Source organism: Hylobates moloch, unplaced genomic scaffold, assembly GCF_009828535.3.
Source record: "Hylobates moloch isolate HMO894 unplaced genomic scaffold, HMol_V3 SCAFFOLD_15, whole genome shotgun sequence".
In the NCBI taxonomy this organism is placed as follows: domain Eukaryota; kingdom Metazoa; phylum Chordata; class Mammalia; order Primates; family Hylobatidae; genus Hylobates; species Hylobates moloch.
In genome coordinates this window covers 32,103,800-32,125,267 of record NW_026652290.1, presented here as the reverse complement: position 1 = coordinate 32,125,267, position 21,468 = coordinate 32,103,800, and the positions used below count along the sequence as shown (strand labels likewise).

The 21,468-nt window shown below is 43.2% G+C and overlaps 1 protein-coding gene across 1 annotated transcript; it reads left to right on the top strand.

Annotated features, from left to right (window-relative positions):
* Nucleotides 1–1,464: 1,464 nt before the first annotated feature.
* Nucleotides 1,465–19,324, top strand: SLC20A1 (solute carrier family 20 member 1). The gene is made up of 11 exons (XM_032176718.2): nt 1,465–1,602; nt 2,036–2,635; nt 2,797–2,937; nt 3,126–3,211; nt 8,169–8,265; nt 12,579–12,698; nt 14,311–14,580; nt 14,689–15,247; nt 15,862–16,047; nt 16,619–16,703; nt 18,368–19,324. The coding sequence occupies exons 2-11, from the start codon at nt 2,302–2,304 to the stop codon at nt 18,527–18,529; spliced, it is 2,040 nt and encodes a 679-aa protein (XP_032032609.1). The 5' UTR covers nt 1,465–1,602; nt 2,036–2,301; the 3' UTR covers nt 18,530–19,324.
* The last annotated feature ends 2,144 nt before the right edge of the window (nt 19,325–21,468 follow it).

Sequence of the window (21,468 nt, the reverse complement as noted above, 5' to 3'; positions counted from 1 at the left end):
CTCCATCGAATGTTATAGGTAGGTCAGAGGACGTTCAGGTTGTTTAAGCCTCTATAAATGACTCAGGCAGCAACAATTTACAACGTCTTTGTTTCTGCTATGCAGTGCCCTCCTGCTAGAGATGGCAAAAATGTGGGAAGGGCTTCAGAGCATTCTAAGCCTGGTATTTCTGGCTGGAATTTTTAAATCTCACTACAATCCTGACAAGAGACCACGACCTTAATCTCCCATGGCATGACTGGTTAGTCTTGATCTTAAGCCATATCATCAACACCCAAATGTGCATAACACATCTAAATAATGTCAAGACTACACTATATACCACGCAGGGGACCAGAAATCAATCTTTACCTCAAAAGGATAAGCTTCCAGGATGCAATAACATCCCCTTCCACCCTTTTCTACATCCTAAAACAGGAATATTCACGGTAACAGCAAAACGGAAATCAGCTTTTCCTGAACATGTACTGAATTCTAGTAGCATTCACACACGTTAATTCATTTAATTCCAGCCACAAGGTAGGCAGCCACTGTTAACATTTTACAATTGTGAGAACGCAGAGATCTGGGACTTGCTCAAGGTGACACACTGCAGCAAGGAGTCAGAATTTGAATCCGAAGCAGTGGCCTTCCCCCTCGCAACAGCTGCGGCGTTACAAACACAGGTCAGCCACGGAGAAATTAATGACCCACAGCCATCCTTGCAGCTCTGCGCCATAACTGGAGAGACAAGCTGGTTCCTGTGACTCTTCAGTCTGTTTTCACCCAAGTGCATGACTGCGGGAGCAAAGCGGCCACGTGAGCATCTCCCCCCCCTTCCCCCAGGCGAGGGACAGTGCCAGGCCAAGGACAAGTCACAGGTGCAACAACGTGCCAGAACTGGATCCAGAGCCCCAGGGCGCAAGATCTCCCGCAGCGTCACCCGGCAGACGGGACGGGTGTGGCCACCGGGCGCAGCAGGTCATGCGTGCGCTGAAAGTGCTGCTGGAGGCGCGGACGGCTTTCCGGAGCCCCGAGAGAGGAGCTAGGAATGACTTTGGTGGCAGCCTCTGTAACCCCGCATGACAGCCTCCAGGGGGACGGCGAGGTCCCCCTTGATCTCTGGGGTAATCAGCCGGCGGGGCCAGACAGTGCAGAGACTCCAGGGCGAGGCCGCAGGGAGGGGGCTGTCCCGCCCCACGTGGACCGGCTCCCCGCTGGGGGCGTGGCCGCCGACGCGGGCCGGGCCAATGAGCGCCACTGTCGGGCTCACCCGGCTGGGCACGCTGAGCCGAGGAGGGCTGCGTCATGCCGGGGGCGGGGCTCCGGGGCCGGCGCGAGGCGCGGCGGGTCACGCGGGTCGCGGCGCGGGCTATAAGTAGGGGCCGGCGGCGTGCTCCGCTGGAGTGATGGCTGCCGGCGCTCGCTGCGTGTTTCTTCTTCTCGGCTGCTGAGGCCCCCGCGGCTGCTTCCTGGGAAAGTCGTGAGTCCCGCGGACCTGTCCCCGGTGCCGCCGACCCGGGCCGCGTGCTCGCCGTTCGCAGGCGCGTGTGCCTGTGGCTCCAGCCGCCGCCGCCGCCGCCTCGATCTCCTCGTCTCCCGCTCCGCCCTCCCTTTTCCCTGGTGAGTAGTGGCGCCGCCTGGTAAAGGCTCTTTCTTCTCCCCGGGGCCGGCGCGGACGCCGTGGCGCTAGAGGCGGCCGGCGTGGGCGGCGCGGCTGGCTTCTCTCTTCGCCGCTGGCCGCCTCCACTCCGCCCGTCCGCCCGCCCGCGGGCCTTTTTGGCGGTCCCCGGGCGGCGCGCGCGGGAACGGCCCTTTTCCGGTTTTCGCGCGGAGGGCGCGCGCGGGCTGGCAGCGCAGGGGCTGGGCTGGGCGCGCGCGGGCCGCAGAGGACCCGGAGCCACGTGCCTCGCCATCTCGCGCGTCCTACTGGGGATGGGGGTCTGTAGTAGCCGGCAGAGGCCACTGCGGGGCCCCGGGCGCGTGGGCAGAGTGGGGTGCCCCACTGGCCCCCCAGGGGCACGCAGCTATTGTTATTTCCCCCCGTCCCCCGCAGGATGAATTTGCGTCCTTTCTCTTCTCCGCCATGGAATTCTGCTCCGTGCTGTTAGCCCTCCTGAGCCAAAGAAACCCCAGACAACAGATGCCCATATGCAGCGTATAGCAGTAACTCCCCAGCTCGGTTTCTGTGCCGTAGTTTACAGTATTTAATTTTATATAATATATATTATTTATTATAGCGTTTTTGATACCTCATACTCTGTTTACACATCTTGAAAGCGGCTCAGTAGTTCTCTTACTAAATAACCACTACTCTAGAGAATGGCAACGCTGATTACCAGTACTACAGCTGCTACCGCCGCTTCTGGTCCTTTGGTGGACTACCTATGGATGCTCATCCTGGGCTTCATTATTGCATTTGTCTTGGCATTCTCCGTGGGAGCCAATGATGTAGCAAATTCTTTTGGTACAGCTGTGGGCTCAGGTGTAGTGACCCTGAAGCAAGCCTGCATCCTAGCTAGCATCTTTGAAACAGTGGGCTCTGTCTTACTGGGGGCCAAAGTGAGCGAAACCATCCGGAAGGGCTTGATTGACGTGGAGATGTACAACTCGACTCAAGGGCTGCTGATGGCCGGCTCAGTCAGTGCTATGTTTGGTAAGTTCTTTTTATGTTTTGTCCTCTTCGTGGTGGGTGAGCAAATTTGTATCATGGGTGGTTCCATTTTTGTGCTTAACCTTTCCGATTAACCTTTCTGAATGCGCCACTTACATGATGGAATTTTGCTATTTACTTAATAAAACTTCACTATGTTTCAGGTTCTGCTGTGTGGCAACTAGTGGCTTCGTTTTTGAAGCTCCCCATTTCTGGAACCCATTGTATTGTTGGTGCAACCATTGGTTTCTCCCTCGTGGCAAAGGGGCAGGAGGGTGTCAAGTGGTCTGAACTGATAAAAATTGGTATGTTTAATTCCAAATGGCTTCTTGATTTTCGTTTTCTTCATATGTTACCATGGCATTAGGTGTGGGAGGATGTGTTCTAATGTGGAGGGACAGACCAAAGAATTTTGAACTCGTAAACATTTAAAGTGGTTTTTGGTTTCTGATTTTCATTATTTGATATTTTTTCTTAATGTGTTCTATTCCAGTGATGTCTTGGTTCGTGTCCCCACTGCTTTCTGGAATTATGTCTGGAATTTTATTCTTCCTAGTTCGTGCATTCATCCTCCATAAGGTAACCTTTCTCCCCCGTATGAAGACCTTTCATGGAGCACACCCAATCCATTTCAAACCCAGTGGTACTTTTGCAGATGTGATTGGTGTATAGGTATGCGGCCTTGGAAAATTTAAAAAAGTTCTTTGTTCTGTGCATTTCTTGTATGTTGTTGAGTTCTCTGAAAGCGAGTTTTTAATACTCAAGAGGGCAGTCAGGAAGGAAAAATTGAATACTATGATGTGCCAAGAAATAGGAGAAACTGGAAGCAAAAAAATAAGGAAATTTATTTTGGGTGGCTTTGTGTAGCTGTATACAGATTATTTGTTTAATTCACCATTATATTCAGGCTAATATAATGCGTAAGCTTGGAGTTCAAGACAGTGTCCCCTGTGGCTTTTTTACTAAGCTGCCAGTTAAATGGGTCTCTGCCGTGCTGATTATCATAACCAGTTTATAAGCTTCTAGATGAGGACTCTGCCTCCCATAGTGACTTGACTCCAATTTCTCAGAATAGTTGAAAAGAACCAGTTAAAGGTAGTTTTTGGCCAAAAAAAAAAAAAAATTCAGGCAGCCATTTGATTTCCTGTCCATTTGAAAATCCCTTTTAAGTGACCCAGTTTGCATTTCTTTTATCAAGAAGTCATGCTGGCTCCAAAATAAATGTTGACAAGGGATTATGTTGGCATAGGACTGAGTTACAGTGAGGATAAATGCATTTTTCTCAGGAAACAAAGTTGTCCTTTTTCTAAGGTGAATGGCTCTTAACAATCCATTGTAAGTTCTTAAAAGTGTTCCTAAACTGTAGAAATCTGAGTGAGATAGCATAAATCCCAGCAGGTAAGAATGTATTCAGACCCACTTGTCTGGTCTAATTGTAAGCTTCTCTAGGGAAAGATTTGTCTCTTCTCTCTAGAAATTCTATGACTAGTAAAGTGATGCACTAATCACTGTTTTCCATAGCCAGAATCTGGCAGAGTATAGCAGTTTAACACTTTGAAAACTTGAAATATCTTTAGCCTGGTATAATATGAGAGTAAATAGTTCATTGATATTTATGGACTCTTAGGTTTGGTACTGTTTTATTCAGCAGACAGGTACGATAAGCATCTACCTTCCCACTCCCTACAACTGTAGTGTATGATACTGGGATGCTTAAATTAGAGGCTCACCAGTAGTCATGGACCAGATTTTTTTTTTAGTGTTTTCGTTAGAACCTATATCTTGCTACTTAGCAGAGAGTCAGAAGCGTTAGTAGGATCTCCTGTTGTGAATTCCTGCTTGGTAAAGGTTTATACTGGCCCTGTGTTGATTATTGAGTAGCAGGTCATTTTGTTTTTGGAGAGGGTTTGTGTGTTTCACCTCCACAAAACACTTATTCCCCGGAGGGGGAATGGTGGTGCTCCGAGGTGCAAAGAGGGATTCTCAGGTGCCCAGAACCTCTCATTTGAGGAATGCATACCCCCACGGTGTTACTGAGAGCTGAAGTTAGTTACAGTAACTGATTTCTTAATTGTATATTTCTTATATGGGTATGGGAATGGGCATGATCAAATGATGATGAATGATTGGCATAGTGTTTAAAACAATATTGACTTTGAGGATCTTCCCCCACTCTGTGCATGCGCACACACACACACTCTTGCAGGCCAGTCCCTCAGTAACAGGAGTTTTCAGATGAGTATTAATATTTCTGCTTCCTTTTAGGAGTTAAATTTCAAGAAAATATCCTTAGACTGGTAAGCTTTGGGTATCTTAACTGCTAAAATCGGAATGTTTGACCATTAAGATATATTCCAGCTCTTAAATGTCTATCTTGAAAATTAAGATTAAAATGATTTTTTTTTTTATTTCAAAAAATTGCTTTTAAACATTTTCTATTCTCTGAATGTTTGTTCCAAGCATGTTGGGGATCTAGTGGGAACAGACAGAATGGAGGTGAGGTACTCTGTTTAGGACTGGCATCGCACAGAAGGAATACACTTCAGTGCTCCTGTGGAGTATTTTTAAATTCTAGTCAAAGAAAATAGGGCTTTTGGCATTCTCATTTGTTAGAGATATATCTAGGATGTCTTCCCTTTTCTTTAGACAAAATCAGAATATCCAATATGTAAGAGTGAACTATTCTGGTGAAGATGGGGGGTTTTGTGAAGACCTTTCCTATCCCACATGACTAGACGATGAGGCATTCACATTATTTCCAGGTGAAGTTTTACTTGTGTGTTAGGTGGATCTCTACAATGATGAGAGACCTTTCTTGTTTTACCTTCTTCCTCGACTCTCCGGAACTTTTGATATTTTTTTTGACCATGAACCTGTATTTCATAATAAACTATCGGTATAGTAATGTCATTCATACCCTACCCCATCCCCAACAACTTTGTGTAGAGAATACCTCAGATTTGTTTACCTCAGGGAATACTTAATTGGGCTGTGCTATAATAAATACACAGGCTGCTACTTCAGACTAGTCAATTACAATTTGATTTATGGATAACCATATTACGAAATATCTTTGAACATCTATTGAGAAGTCCCCACATAATGTCTTTAAAACCCAGGAAATTTTTGGGGGTGGGAGTCTTGGGTTGGGTTTTTTGGAGTCTTTTTTTTTTTGAGACGGAGTCTCACTCTTGCCCAGGCTGGAATGCAATGGCACGATCTGGGCTTACTGCAACCTCCGCCTCTCGGGCTCAAGAAATTCTCCTGCCTCAGCCTCCTGAGTAGCTGGGGTTATGGGTGCCCGCCACCACACCCGGCTAGTATTTTTGTATTTTTGGTAGAGACGGGGTTTCATCATGTTGGTTAAGCTGGTCTTGAACTCCTGACCTCAGGTGCTCTGTCCGCCTTGGCCTCCCAATGCTGGGATTACAGGCTCGAGCCACTGCACCTGGCCTTTTTTTTTTTTCTTAAGAAGCGAAGTCTCGCCCGGTCCCCCAGGCTGGAGTACGGTGACTTAATTGAAGCTCACTGCAGCCTTGACCTCCCAGGCTCAAGCGATCCTCCTGCCTCAGCCTCCAGAGTAGCTGGGACTGTGGGTGTGTGCCACCACATCTGGCTAACTTTTTATATTTTATAGAGGTGAAGTCTTGCTCTGTTGCTCAAGTTGGTCTTGAACTTCTGGGCTCAAGCCATCCGCTGTCTCATCCTCCCAGAGTGCTGGGATTACAGACAGACATGAGCCACCACCACACCTGACCTGCATTTTCTTAAGACTAGTCTTTAGAATAAAAATATACACCTTAGTTTCCTAATCTTGTTGACTGCCCTCAGAGTTTGACCACTGTTGAGTTAGTTATTCAAGGATGCTTAACAGTTCTTGATTTCTGTATGCTGTTGTTTTTGTTTTGGCTATTTCACTCTCTGTTAACATTCTCTATTAAACTATAGATAAAAGTTAAATTTTAGAGTGGTTTTCAGTGGGCGTCCATCTCTGCTAATTTGAAATGGTACCTTTACACATGGGTCTGAGCTTTCCCTTGTTTCACTGGTCTTAAGCTACTAACTTTCCAGTGTATTGATTATTGTTAGAAGCTGTAGAGTTTTACTCTCTGTTTTTCCTCCCCAAGACTTTCCACTGGAATTGTGATCAAGATAGCATTAAACCTTTTAGGCTAGGTCTTTATAAAGTTTTTAGCCTTCCCATACATGTATTTAGATCTTTGCTCCCAATTTTTTTTTTTTTTTTTTTTTTCTGAGATGGAGTCTTACTCTGTTGCCCAGGCTGGAGTGAGGTGGCCCAATCTCTGCTCACTGCAGCCTCTGTCTCCCATGTCCGAGTGATTCTCCTGACTCAGCCTCTTGAGTAGCTGGGACTACAGATGCTTGCCACCACGTTGGGCTAATTTTTTCGGTATTTTTAGTAGAGACAGGGTTTCACCATATTACCCAGGATAGTTTTGATCTCCTGACCTCATGATTCTCCTGCCTCGGCCTCCCAAAGTGCTGGGATTACAGGTGTGAGCCACCACGCCTGGCCTCCTCCCATTCTTTTGGTGTTTGACTTGGGTATTCTCCTATAGAATTAATACTTACTAGGTATGGTAGAATTCTTATTTTTAGTCAGTGGCCTTACTGTTCCTTAAATATTTTAAGTTTTTGCCTCAGGGCCTTTGCACTTGCTGATATCTCTGTCTGGAACATTCAGTACCCAAATAATCAGGTGGTTTGCCCCTTCTGTACCCCTAGTTAATGTACACAGCTTGCTAGCTTACTACATTTATGTCATGCTTATTCCTTGACCCTCCCCACCCGAATGGTGCCCCCCCCTTCCATCACTCTCCTCTTACCCTTCTTTATTTCTCTTCACAGCATTTGTCAGTACTTTACATTATTTCATACTAGAAGGTGAGTGTCAGTTCTATTAGAACAGGAACTTGGTCTTATTCCCTCCTATATTTCAGTGCCCAGAATAATGCTTGGCACACAGTCTGTTGAGTGAGTGGATGACCTTGTGTGCAATCAGTTACTATCATTGAACTTTGGTAAAGCATTAATTGTGGCATCTTTGTCAGATGTAGATAAGATGATTGCCGTACGCATAGTCTGCATGTTGTTTTAGTCTTTGAAGATACGAAGTCAGGTAAGCAACATCCTAACATAGTCTGTTTCTTGACATCTCTTACAAACGTAGAGTATAGCCTATCCTCAGGTGTGTGCTCAAGTTTATATTAGGGCTTTTGGATACCTTAGAATGTGGGTATTGCAATCTTTATTCAGGATGTTATCAGTCACTGGTACAGTTAGTCTTGTTATTTAAAATAGAAAAAAGAAAAAAAAAAACAGGTAGAAGTTGGAATTAGCCTTCATAGGAAGAATTTCAGGCGCAAATGCAGGAAAAACCCTTTTGTCCTTGGAAACTACTCTGGAGAGACAGTTATTGGCACTATAATTCCCAAACCTACCCTGTTAAAAGATTCTGTGGAAATGGGTTAACCTTTATACCTTTTAAGATATTGATCTTAATGATGTTTTACAGGCAGATCCAGTTCCTAATGGTTTGCGAGCTTTGCCAGTTTTCTATGCCTGCACAGTTGGAATAAACCTCTTTTCCATCATGTATACTGGAGCACCGTGTAAGTACCTATCAAAATATTTAAATGTGAATTTAAAGTTGTTTACAAAACTTGCATTAAATGCCCAATTTACCCCTTTTTGCTTTACAGGGCTGAAATCTTCTAGAAGGTGGCTGGCCTGCGCCCATTTCAGAAGGCTGCAGGCTAGTGTACGCTGAGTTAACCTAGATAGTTTTTCAACCAAAGAGACCTGCTCAGATTCTAAATCACTACAGACCTTTCCTCTTTAGTCTTCACAGGATCCACTGATAATATGATCATCTCCTTCCCTTTCTCCTGTCTATGCTAAAAATGCTGGAAATAATACTGACCTCAACTACTGAAGTCATTAGTTATATCTGATCTTCAGTAATCAGTCGTTTAGGACTGGTTTGCTGGATATTCTCATTTTTCTCTCCCAAATGGAGATACTATTGTTTCTAAGTACTAAACTTCCATGAATCTGCTTGAATGAGAAGAGTTGGGATGTTTACCACCTGCTCTAAGTGCACTTGGAAGAAGAAATTCATGCAGCTAAGAGGAAAAATAATTTGTGAAAATATAAAGGTTGAAATGTTGATGACTTTCATGTATGGGACTAAGGCAAGGCATGGATTAAATTATGGTGCTACAAGTTTAATTTAGCAACAACAAAAGATTGGTAACTTGTAACTGGCAGGACAGTACAGTTTTGGTATCTAGACTCATTTGGCCTGATGGTCTGTGACTACATAGGCAGTGACTTTTATTCTTTATACTGTGACCCACTGGATGAAATACAGGACACACACATATGTATGTAGAGAGAAAGATAACTGGAATAGTGTCATGAAGCCACTTAAAACGCTTACTATGTGCTACGCACCCATATTTTCAAATTCTCTTTTTTTTTTTAACATTTGTTCTGGCCCACTGAAATGATTTCAGTTTTGACTAATGGGTTGTGACTTGCTTCTTAAACCTCACTGAAGTAGTAAGTTACTGACCCAAAGTAGACTTAGCTAAATATTTTTATTTTTTATTTATTTATTTTTAGACAGTTTTGCCCTTGTTGCCCAAGATGGAGTGCAATGGCATGATCTTGGCTTACCACAACCTTTACCTCCCGGGTTCAAGCAGTTCTCCTGCTTCAGCCTCCCAAGTAACTGGGATTACAGGCATGCACCACCAAGCCTGGCTAATTTTGTATTTTTAGTAGAGACGGGGTTTCTCCATGTTGGTCAGGCTGATCTCCAACTCCTGACCTCAGGTGATCCGCCTGCCTCAGCCTCCCAATGTGCTGGGATTACAGGCATGATCACCGCACCTGGCCAATATTTTAATTTTTTATCTTATTTTAGATTCAGGGATTATATGTGCATTTTGTTAGATGGAGCTAAGTGTTTTTTATCTTGCTGATTAATTCTTGGAATAATCAGGAATGAAACAGACAACTTTTAAGAAAATATTGTTCTTACTTAGACTATACTGAACTGTTATGTGCAGGTGAAGAGAAGCTTGTATGCCAGATTTCCATTGTAAACTGAGTCCTTTGTGATAAACTAAAAAGTCTTCCATGACGCTCTTAGCACTCATTGTTTACGTGGTAGAAGCAAAGCTCAGAGTTGAGTGAAATTAGAATCATTTTGAAAACAGAAACTTATATATTTTTGTTCTGTCCTTTATGGATCATTTGTAAGAAAAACGAGTCTCTTTCCTTTTTGACTTGGAATGTAGACCAACTTAAAATTGTGATAGACAGTAATTTCATGTATATTTTAGTTTGTGTGACCACATGATCAAAATTGAAAGCAGAAATTAAAATTTAAAGATACATAGTCACCATAGAATTGTAGTTTGGGGCCGGGCATGGTGGCTCATGCTTGTAATCCCAGCACTTTGGGAGGCCGAGGTGGGTGGATCATGAGGTCAGGAGTTCAAGACCAGCCTGGCAAAGATGGTGAAACCTCATCTCTACTAAAAACTACAAAAACTAACTGGGTGCAGTGGCAGGCGCCTGTAATTCCAGCTACTTCAGAGGCTGAGGCAGGAGAATCACTTGAGCCTGGGAAGCAGAGGTTGCAGTGAGCCAAGATTGTGCCACTGTACTCCAGCCTGGGCGACAGAGTGAGATGCTGTCTCAAAAAAAAAAAAAAAAAAAAAAAAAAAAGTTCAATAAAAGAATTTTAGTTTTGAGAGCATTTCGTTTTGATTTTAATATCTGCTTCCAAATACTCTTTATTTTGAGGCAGAGTCTCGCCCTGTCACCCAGGTTGGAGTGCAGTGGTATGAACTTGGCTCACTGCAACCACTACCTCCCGGGTTCGAGCGATTCTGCTTCAGCCTCCTGAGTAGCTGGGATTACACATGTGCATCACCACGCCCAGCTAATTTTTGTATTTTTAGTAGAGACGTGGTTTCACCGTGTTGGTCAGGCTGGTCTTGAACTCCCAACCTCAGGTGATCCACCGACCTCAGCCTCCCAAAGTGCTGGGATTACAGGCGTGAGCCGCCGTGTCTGGCCTTGTATCTGATTTTTAAAGATTAATCATTTGGGGGCATGATAGAATTTCCAGTTTATAAGTACAAGCAGTCCCCGACTTCATGGTTCAACCTTCAGTTATTTGACTTTTTGATGGGTTTATAGGTACATAACCTCATTGTAAGTTGAGGAGCATCTGTGATTTCATACATAACAAGCAAAATAAAGCAAGCAGAAGTAACTAAGCTATTCCTAGATATCAATTACAGATCATTATAATATCTTTTATGGGTTTTTTTTTTACCTTTTTTTTTTTTTCAGGGATGGGGTCTTGCTGTGTTGCCCAGCCTGGCCTTGTGTTCCTGGGCTCAAGGTGTTCTCACACTTCAGTCTCCTGAGTAGCTAGAGATCATTATAACATCTGTTAGATTTAAATTGGATTGTATAGTGCTTTACTTCTTTTTGTTTTTGTGACAGAGTTTCGCTCTTGTCACCCAGGCTGGATGGAGTGCAGTGGCGTGATCTTGGCTCACTGTAACCTCCATCTCCAGGGTTCAAGTGATTCTCCTGCCTCAGCCTTCCGAGTAGCTGGGATTATAGGTGTCCACCACCACATCCAGCTAATTTTTTTTTATTTTCAGTGGAGACGGGGTTTCACCATGTTGGCCAGGCTGGTCTTGAACTCCTGATCTCAGGTGCTCCACGCGTCTCAGCCTCCCAAACTGTTGGGATTACAGGCGTGAGCCACTGTGCCTGGCCAGTGCTTTACTTCTGTCTTTAGTACAGGCTAATGGTTTGGAGCCTACTGGCATGCATATGACAATCGGATAATGACTAATATTACTCATCTGTAAACCATGTGAACAGTGTTGCTAGGCAAGTCTTTTTTTTTAAAAAGATAAGACTTGTTAGTGAAATTACCACTAAACTTTGTGTGTGTGTGTGAAAGACAAAACTTTTTTTGAGACAACGTCTGGCTTTGTCACCCAGGCTGGAGTGCAGTGGTGCAATCTCAGCTCACTGCAACCTCCGCCCCCCCCAGGTTCAAGTGATTCTCCCACCTCAGCCTCCCGAGTAGCTGGGACTACAGGCGCCCACCACCACGCCTGGCTAATTTTTTTTTCTATTTTTAGTAGAGACGGGGTTTTGCCATGTTGGCCAGGCTGGTCTCGAACTCCTGACCTCAAGTGATCTGCCCGCCACGGCCTCCCAAAGTGCTGGGATTACAGGCATGAGCCACCGTGCCTGGCTGAAAGACAAAACTTTTACAACTATTCCTTAAATTATTAACTTTTGATAGATAATATCCTTGTTTTCTGTATCTTGCTTTGATACTGCTTTCAAGGAGATAATCTCATTAAAGCATTTTACTAAAGGCCAGTATAATGAATGTAATCACTTTTACACAGAATTCTGTCAGCATGACAAATGTGACCACTGAGACATCATTCTTTTAACATTAAAATAAGTTTGTAGGTGGTAATGGAATATGCGGCAGTTATGAGCATGAGCTAGGGGAGTGGAACACTTTGTCTTTTTCATAGCTAGTCATAGGTCCTTAGCATGTAGTGATCCTTATTATCTTCCAAGGTGAGGAAAGGAGAAAGGCTAGTATGTTGAGAAGCATAGGACACTTGAGTCCCGCAGGTGTTCAAGTGGGCTAGGCTGGTGTGGGTTTTCAGATGATCATTGAGTTTTTCTCCCAAATTTGTATAGGCACTAGCACAGTAATCCTGTGCACTTAAATCTGGCAGCAGCTGTCAAGGGTGATGGGCTGGTATGGGGAACCCCTCAGTCCCCAGAGGAGGGTTTACACAGTATTGCAGGGGGCTGTTGCCCTGGGGTTTTCAAGATGCACCATTTTATCTCCTAGTGCTGGGCTTTGACAAACTTCCTCTGTGGGGTACCATCCTCATCTCGGTGGGATGTGCAGTTTTCTGTGCCCTTATCGTCTGGTTCTTTGTATGTCCCAGGATGAAGAGAAAAATTGAACGTAAGTAATAACTTATAGCAGAAAAGTTTAACTACTAATGTTGTGTTTATTTTTTATTTGGCCACCTGTAAAAATCTATTAGGAGAGATTGGCAAAATAAGAGATTTTAAAGGGAAATTTGAGGATATGGGTTTGTTGTCCAAACTGTTCTTAAAAATGGACTTTCATGACCTAAGACTAGTGATAAAGAGTATTCAACTTATCCTGTAGAGACAATCTGGGCATTGAATTTTTTTTTTTTAGTGTTCCTTGATCAGTTGCCAATGACATGATAGATTATAAATAGAGAAATCATAGCCTATATTTACTGAGAAGTACAAGGATACCTTAATGAAAAATAAGGGGTAGGTACAAGATATTTTCATAGAGGAAACATTTACCCCAGCTACTTCTGTGTATAACCTCAGATTCAGACAAGCAAAGCTAAGTCTAATGTGTACATGTTGTATATGGGCTAGAATACATGTAGACATTGTATTGCAGTATACAATGCAAATACATATACAACCACACATTGTGTGTCTGCTAGAATTGTAGCACAGATTCTAGAAGTAAACATTTTCAAGTGTCATGTGAAGGAATCATTTAGGCCATTACAACACACTCATGTAATTAAATACTGAGTAAATTTTGGTTAGTATCAGACTTTTTTTTTTCCTTGAAAGAATCATATTCTGCGCTTTTCATCGATGTGAAGGCTGGGTTAGCAATTTGTAGTTTATCCTTCTGCCCTTTTCATCTATGTGAAGGCTGGGTTAGCAGTTTGAAGTTTATCCTTTCGAAGCTGAGGGATGCACAGACTGCAGTGGTGTTAGGAAGAATGCTGCGTCACCGCAGCTGAACCGAGGAGCCTCCGAGAGGTTCTGTGCTAGTCTGGCTGTGCCGAGTGCACGGTGGGAACCAGGCTTTCAGGACTCTCTGACCTCATTTTCCCTCTCTGAGAGGAGATGAGACAAGTCTTGCTTTATGTTAGTTAGTCTGTAGTTTGACTGAGGTACCTGGATGGATAGGTCAGCATACTGAGCACTGGCATGAGAAAGAGGCAGAAGATACTCTGGTCTGCCTGTGGGATTTAGAACCATGATGCACAGCTCTGTTTTATAGAGGTGGAAATTAAAGTTGTCGTCTTTAGTTCCCTGCATTGAGCTGTGCCACTTTGCTTGAATTGTTGGACTGAAATTTGAGAGAATCCTCTTTTAAAAAGAATAGAATTGGGTACAGTTCAGATTTTTAGTTTCAGATTATCAGCCCCATGGTTGAGCTACTTTCCACTACAGAATGAGTTAGCAGGGAGCTAAGAAGGATTCTTATATCTGTAAAGGGTTGTAAAAGTAAAAACAAAACAAGAATGTGCTACAGAAGCCCATAAAACCTAAAATATTAATAGAAAAACTTTGGGACCCCTGACATAGGGTGTTCTGCATTGCTGGTTGTTCCCAAGTGAGTGTTGCTGGCAAATGATAAAGCAGGCAGGAAAAATGTTCCTGAATGTTAATTGAAGTTCACATACATTCTTGTTTTGAGATGAGTTTTTTGGGGGTGGAGGAAAGGAGATGTGGAACAAAGTAGTATGGCCACAACCAAACGAAAAAATCCCTTTTTTTTCCCCTAGGAGAAATAAAGTGTAGTCCTTCTGAAAGCCCCTTAATGGAAAAAAAGAATAGCTTGAAAGAAGACCATGAAGAAACAAAGTTGTCTGTCGGTGATACTGAAAACAGGAATCCTGTTTCTGAGGTGGGGCCTGCCACTGTGCCCCTCCAGGCTGTGGTGGAGGAGAGAACAGTCTCATTCAAACTTGGAGATTTGGAGGAAGCTCCAGAGCGAGAGAGGCTTCCCAGCGTGGACTTGAAAGAGGAAACCAGCATAGATAGCACCGTGAATGGTGAGTTGGAATTCCTGGTTTCACTTTGTTACCTGCAGTGGTGAGAAGGCTTATTGTTTTGGATTTGATGCTTTTTGTACTGAATGTCACCTTGGTGATCTTGACTAGGTGCAGTGCAGTTGCCTAATGGGAACCTTGTCCAGTTCAGTCAAGCCGTCAGCAACCAAATAAACTCCAGTGGCCACTACCAGTATCACACCGTGCATAAGGATTCTGGCCTGTACAAAGAGCTGCTCCATAAATTACATCTTGCTAAGGTGGGAGATTGCATGGGAGACTCTGGTGACAAACCCTTAAGGCGCAATAATAGCTATACTTCCTATACCATGGCAATATGTGGCATGCCTCTGGATTCATTCCGTGCCAAAGAAGGTGAACAGAAGGGCGAAGAAATGGAGAAGCTGACATGGCCTAATGCAGACTCCAAGAAGCGAATTCGAATGGACAGTTACACCAGTTACTGCAATGCTGTGTCTGACCTTCACTCGGCATCTGAGATAGACATGAGTGTCAAGACAGAGATGGGTCTAGGTGACAGAAAAGGAAGTAATGGCTCTCTAGAAGAATGGTATGACCAAGATAAGCCTGAAGTCTCTCTCCTCTTCCAGTTCCTGCAGATCCTTACAGCCTGCTTTGGGTCATTCGCCCACGGTGGCAATGACGTAAGGTCAGTTGACATTGATCTTAGTGTTGCTAACCCTATTTTTAAACCATTTATCCTTGTCATAGGCCTGTGCTTGTGGTATTGGTACTCCTAGCATTTACAGGACCCCAAATAATCCAAATAGGATGAGGTAAGAGCAGTTATTGACATAATAAGACAGTACAGTTTTATTCTTCAGAGGAATTACAAAGAATGTTTATTTTTGTAGATGATAAATATAAACATATTCTTCACAGAGAAGGCTTTTATCTATCAAGATGAGATTCACTTCTTTGGTAGTGAATTGTGGGATGTAAGATGAAAACTTAAAAGTTTTTCATATAGAATGATTTTGTAGTTTGGTTTGTAAACTGTTTATTGGAACCCGAGAGTTACTTTAAGCTGCCTATAGGAGGAAAGAGACCACCGTTTGCATGGCATTCTCTCCGTCAGAGCTGTGTTCATTTTTCTGTTGCGTATGTTGGGGTTCCATTTATGTCCTTAGAAAGAAAGGCCCTTTTGCCAGATGAGCTTGAAAGCTGTACTTTAGACAACCTGGTAGGTCATTCAGCAGATTGGGTCTTGCCAAGATCTAGTTCTACCTGAAAAGTCACTTCTGCCCTCTTTGTTTCTTCCAGCAATGCAATTGGGCCTCTGGTTGCTTTATATTTGGTTTATGACACAGGAGATGTTTCTTCAAAAGTGGCAACACCAATATGGCTTCTACTGTATGGTGGTGTTGGTATCTGTATTGGTCTGTGGGTTTGGGGAAGAAGAGTTATCCAGACCATGGGGAAGGATCTGACACCGATCACACCCTCTAGGTAAGTAGGTGGAGCAGGTTCTACAAATGTCAGTACTCATTTTTTTCAGAGATATAATACTGTCGAGTGCTAACACAAATCTCTAAAGTAACCAAGTTTCTATAAGTTCATGATGTCCTTATTGTCAGTGTGTTCTTTTTAGATTTTACTTGTATGGCCCTTAAATATTTTGGTCAGACATTTTACCATTCAGCTCTGGTGGTCTGAAGAAAATGACTTTTCTGAGAAAGCTGTGTGTGCTAAGAGCGGATAGTTATGTATACTTGCCTTTTATTTGTCTTTACTTGGGAGCTAAGACTCAATGTTTACCAAACTCTTCAAAATAAAAGTGCAAATTTTATTTAATAGTGGGATTCCAGAAAAACGTAAAACTTGAAACCTTTGAATAAGGAAACTGGGCATCTGTGGCCTGATTTAAATAAAGTAGATCTTAGGGGTTATAGCAAATAAAGATGTCATTGGAGGTTTTGTGACTGAGTAGAACAAAGCAGGACTGTGTTAACTTGAGGTGTAGTGTTACCTTCTCAAAAAAGTCAAACTCACTTCCTGACGAATCCTTTCGTGTCTATAGTGGCTTCAGTATTGAACTGGCATCTGCCCTCACTGTGGTGATTGCATCAAATATTGGCCTTCCCATCAGTACAACACATTGTAAAGTAAGTGTAATGCCAATGTGTGTCTTTCAAATGGTTCTTCTAATATGTAGGGTTTTTAATTTTACTTCTCTGATACTTTGATTTAGAAAGTTTTGTGCAGTTGGAGTCTTGAAGAGTTCATAAGTTATTTCTTGTGTTTATTCTTATTTAAGCAATTAAATAGATATTCTCCCCAAATAATAGAAACATTCTTTTATATAGAGCTTACTGTAATTTCTGGTTACTAACCTCTTCCTTTGTTACTTAATCCTCCCTCGTTGTCTCTTTATAATAATTTTATTTTTTAATCTCAAGAGTCATTTCTACTTGGCACCATTATGTTTTATTTATGTATGAGTCAGAGTCTTGCTGTGTCACCTGGGCTGGAGTGCAGTGGCACAATCTCGGCTCACTGCAACCTCCGCCTCCTGGGCTCAAGTGATTCTTGTGCCTCAGCCTCCCAAGTAGCTGGGATTACAGGCACCCGCCACCATGCCTGGCTAATTTTTGTATTTTTAGTAGACACAGGATTTCACCATGTTGGCCAAGCGGGTCATGAACTCCTAACCTCAGGTGATCCACCTGGCTCATCCTCCCAAAGTGCTAGGATTACACGTGTGAGCCATTGCGCTCGGCCAACAGCATTATGTTCTTTGCCTTTGGGGAAGCCATTCAGAGCAGGGTAGGTGTATGCTTAGAAACTGGCGAGTGCTTTAATTCTGGCCAGGTGGGTTTCTGCTGCCATTTGTGGTGGGTGAAGGCCTGGTTCTAATAAGTCTGAGGCTTGCCAAAATGTTGTCAAGGCAGTTTATTTACAGAAGGCATATTTCAGGGCCTCTCAGGATTGAAATACTGAGAAACAAAACAAATCTTAAGGTTGTTTGATGACAATCTAATAATTATAGGAAGAGGAAGAAACTGGTTTCTTTAAGAGCATTTAAGCTGGTCCATCATGGATCCTGCTGAGTCATCTGTTTGCTACCCGGATGTGTCTCCAGGCAATCGTTTATTAGGTTTAATATCAGCCACTCTGTAAATAATCTTAGGAAGACTTACAATGCAATTTGTTATTAAAAGCAGTGTATAGACCAGGCGCAGTGGCTCATGCCTGTAATCCCAGCACTTTGGGAGGCTGAGGTGGGCGGATCATGAGGTCAGGACTTTGAGACCAGCCTGGCCAACATAGTGAAACCCCATCTCTACTAAAAATACAAAAAATTAGCTAGGCGTGGTGGTGGGTGCCTGTAATCCCAGCTACTTGGGAGGCTGAGGCAGGAGAATCACTTGAAGCCAGGAGGCGGAGGTTGCAGTGAGCCGAGATTGCGCCACTGCACTCCAGCCTGGGCGACAGTGAGAGACTCCATCTCAAAAAATAAATAAATAAATAAAAAATAAATAAATAAATAAATAAATAAAAGCAGTATATATTCATTAAATTTTAGTAGTAGCTTAGAAGGGGAAAAGAAATAGTTCTTGTGTCCTTTTACTACCGTTAGTATAGATTATGATTGGATTTTCAAATTGCCTTCCTTTTCCAATCTTTTTAACCTGTTGTAAACCAGCTTTCTTGGACTTGGTCTTGTCCAGGGGTCTGGGGCTCCTTGTCCAAACAGTCTCAGGTGTCTGTTTGCCAAAATACCGCTGGCACTTTAATAACCTGTTTCCTTGGTCTGTTTCTCTTCTAGGTGGGCTCTGTTGTATCTGTTGGCTGGCTCCGGTCCAAGAAGGCTGTTGACTGGCGTCTCTTTCGTAACATTTTTATGGCCTGGTTTGTCACGGTCCCCATTTCTGGAGTTATCAGTGCTGCCATCATGGCAATCTTCAGATATGTCATCCTTGGAATGTGAAGCTGTTTGAGATTAAAATTTGTGTCAATGTTTGGGACCACCTTAGGTATTCCTGCTCCCCTGAAGAATGTTACAGTGTTAACAGAAGACTGACAAGAGTCTTTATTTGGGAGCCAGAGGAAGGAAGTGTTACTTGTGCTATAACTGCTTTTGTGCTAAATAAGAATTGTCTCAAAATTAGCTATGTAAAATAGCCAGGGTTCCACTGGCTCCTGCTGAGGTTCCCTTTCCTTCTGGGCTGTGACTTCCTGTACATATTTGTCTACTTTTTGTATGAGGCTTCAATTCCATTATGTTTTAATGTGGTCTCTGAAGATGACTTGTGATTTTTTTTTTTTTTTTTAAACCATGCAGAGCCATTTGACAGAGCATGCTCTGCATTGTTGGTTTCACCAGCTTCTGCCCTCACATGCACAGGGATTTAACAACAAAAATATAACTACAACTTCCCTTGTAGTCTCTTATATAAGTAGAGTCCTTGGTACTCTGCCCTCCTGTCAGTAGTGGCAGGATCTGTTGGCATATTCGGGAGCTTCTTAGAGGGATGAGATTCTTTGAACACAGTGAAGATTTAAATTAGTAACTTTTTTGCAAGCAGTTTATTGACTGTTATTGCTAAGAAGAAGTAAGAAGGAAAAGCCTTTTGGCAATCTTGGTTATTTCTTTAAGATTTCTGGCAGTGTGGGATGGATGAATGAAGTGGAATGTGAACTTTGGGCAAGTTAAATGGGACAGCCTTCCATGTTCATTTGTCTACCTCTTAACTGAATAAAAAAGCCTACAGTTTTTAGAAAATTTGTTCTCATGGTTTTCTTTCATACTTGAATCACCTGGGCTCCTGATCAGTTAGCCTTATATCATAGGTGATGTGAATATCTTAACAAGTGAGAGCTACTGTCCAACTTAAAGCTCCCAACCCCTCCCTGTGTATGCTTCTTGTGTGCCCAGAATATGCATGACATCACTCCATAGGGACTGTTGTAGCAACTTGGCATTTTCTCTTTTAGTAGCACAGCCTATACACTTTCATGTTAGCACATGTGGTGTTTTTTTTGTATTGTTTTGTTTTTCCAATTTTTTCTTTTGATACTTTTTGTTTGTTTGTTTGTTTTTTGAGACAGAGTCTCGCTGTGTCACCAGGCTGGAGTGCAGTGGTGTGATCTTGGCTCACTGCAACCTCCGCCTCTTTGGTTCAAGCAATTCTCCTGCCTCAGCCTCCTGAGTAGCTGGGACTACAGGTGCCCGCCACCACGTCTGGCTAATTTTTAGTAGAGACAAGCTTTTGGCATGTTGGCCAGGCTGGTCTCAAACTCCTGACCTCAAGTGATCTGCCTGCGTTGGCCTCCCAAAGTGCTGGGATTATAGCCATGAGCCACTCACTGCGTCTGGCCTACTCATGGTTTTTCACAGCCAAAGATTTACTGTTGAATGGACAACTTTATTTTACTATTCTATGTAGATTGTTTTTAGCTTTGGTATTATGGTAAACCCTTGAACAGTGTGGAGGTTGGGCACCAACCCCCATGCAGTCAAAAAACCATGTACAACTTTTGACTCTAAAAACTTGACTACCAATAGCCTATGGTTGACCAGAAGTCTTTGCAATAACATAAACAGTTGTGAACACATATTTTACATGTTATATGTATGTATGATATACTGTATTACAATAATGTAAGCTAGAGAAAAGGAAATAAAACCATAAGGATACATTTACTATTCATTAAGTGGAAATTGATCATAAAGGTTTTCATCCTTGTCATCTTGAGTAGACTGAGGAGGAAAGGAGGAGTTGGTCTTGCTGTCTCAGAGATGGCAGAGGTGAAAGTAAGTCTGCGTATAAGTGGATTCTGCAGTTCAGACTAGTGTTCAAAGGACATCAGTACAAGGAAAGCAAAAATGAGTAGGAGGCAATGTGTAGCTAAGTTTCGTTTAAAAAGTTCTCAGTATTGGATTCTTCACTTCTGACCCATTATATTTTTACCCTTGATCAGAAATTAATGAAAAGTGAATTTCTTGGCAAACTAGATTGATAGTTCCTGTCCTGAGGGTTTGGGACAATACTTTTGAATTTTGAGTTTATTTGGAGCGTTTCACTAGAAACCAACACTAAGAATCTAACAGGGTAAGGCAGTGCCTAGTCTAACCTGTGCCTGCAAGGTTAGGCCACTGGCTGGGTACATGCCATTGCATCCTGTTGTCAGTTTAATGATCTTGCAGAAGACTTCTCCGTGAACGTTTGCCATTTAGTGACAGGCCTTATACTAAGTTTTTTACATACATTTAATCCTCATGGCCTTTTGTGGTAGATCTTATCCTGATTTTGTACATGATGAAACTGGCATGGAGAACATCTGTATTTGCCCAGTATTGTAAGTTAGCAGAGGGTGCACGTTAGTTGTAGCCTTTGGGGCTGGGTGAAACTAGCTTTATGACTTGGTACTTGGGGGAAGGGAGGGTAGGGGGCTGTTGTAAAGGGCGACTGAGCATTAGGCCTTGAACTGAGGGTCTGGGAGGAGACCCTCAGAGTTCTGGCACTGCCTTCCCTTCGTGCTGGATGACCTCACATAAGCCCAGATCCTTTCAGAGCCCAGTGATTACACGGAGAAGAGGACCCTCCCTGGCATTTTCACTTGGCTCAGAACAGAACAGCTGAGAAAATACTTAGACCAAGCTTGTCCAGCTAAAGACAACGTTTCCAGTGTGGCCTAGGGAAGTAAAAAGATTGGACACCCCTGACTTAGACCAAGGATATGTTTCTGTAGGCAGAGCAGGTAGACCTGGGGGAGAGGAGCCTCTAGAGCTAGGGAAGGGACCAGAGGAGAGGTTATATTTCTACTTTAGTTGTCTGCCATGGGGCAGGGACACGGTGAGAACCATGGCCCCCCCCTTTTTTTTTTCGGCATAGACATTGCCTTTTCTTTTTTTGAGATGGAGTT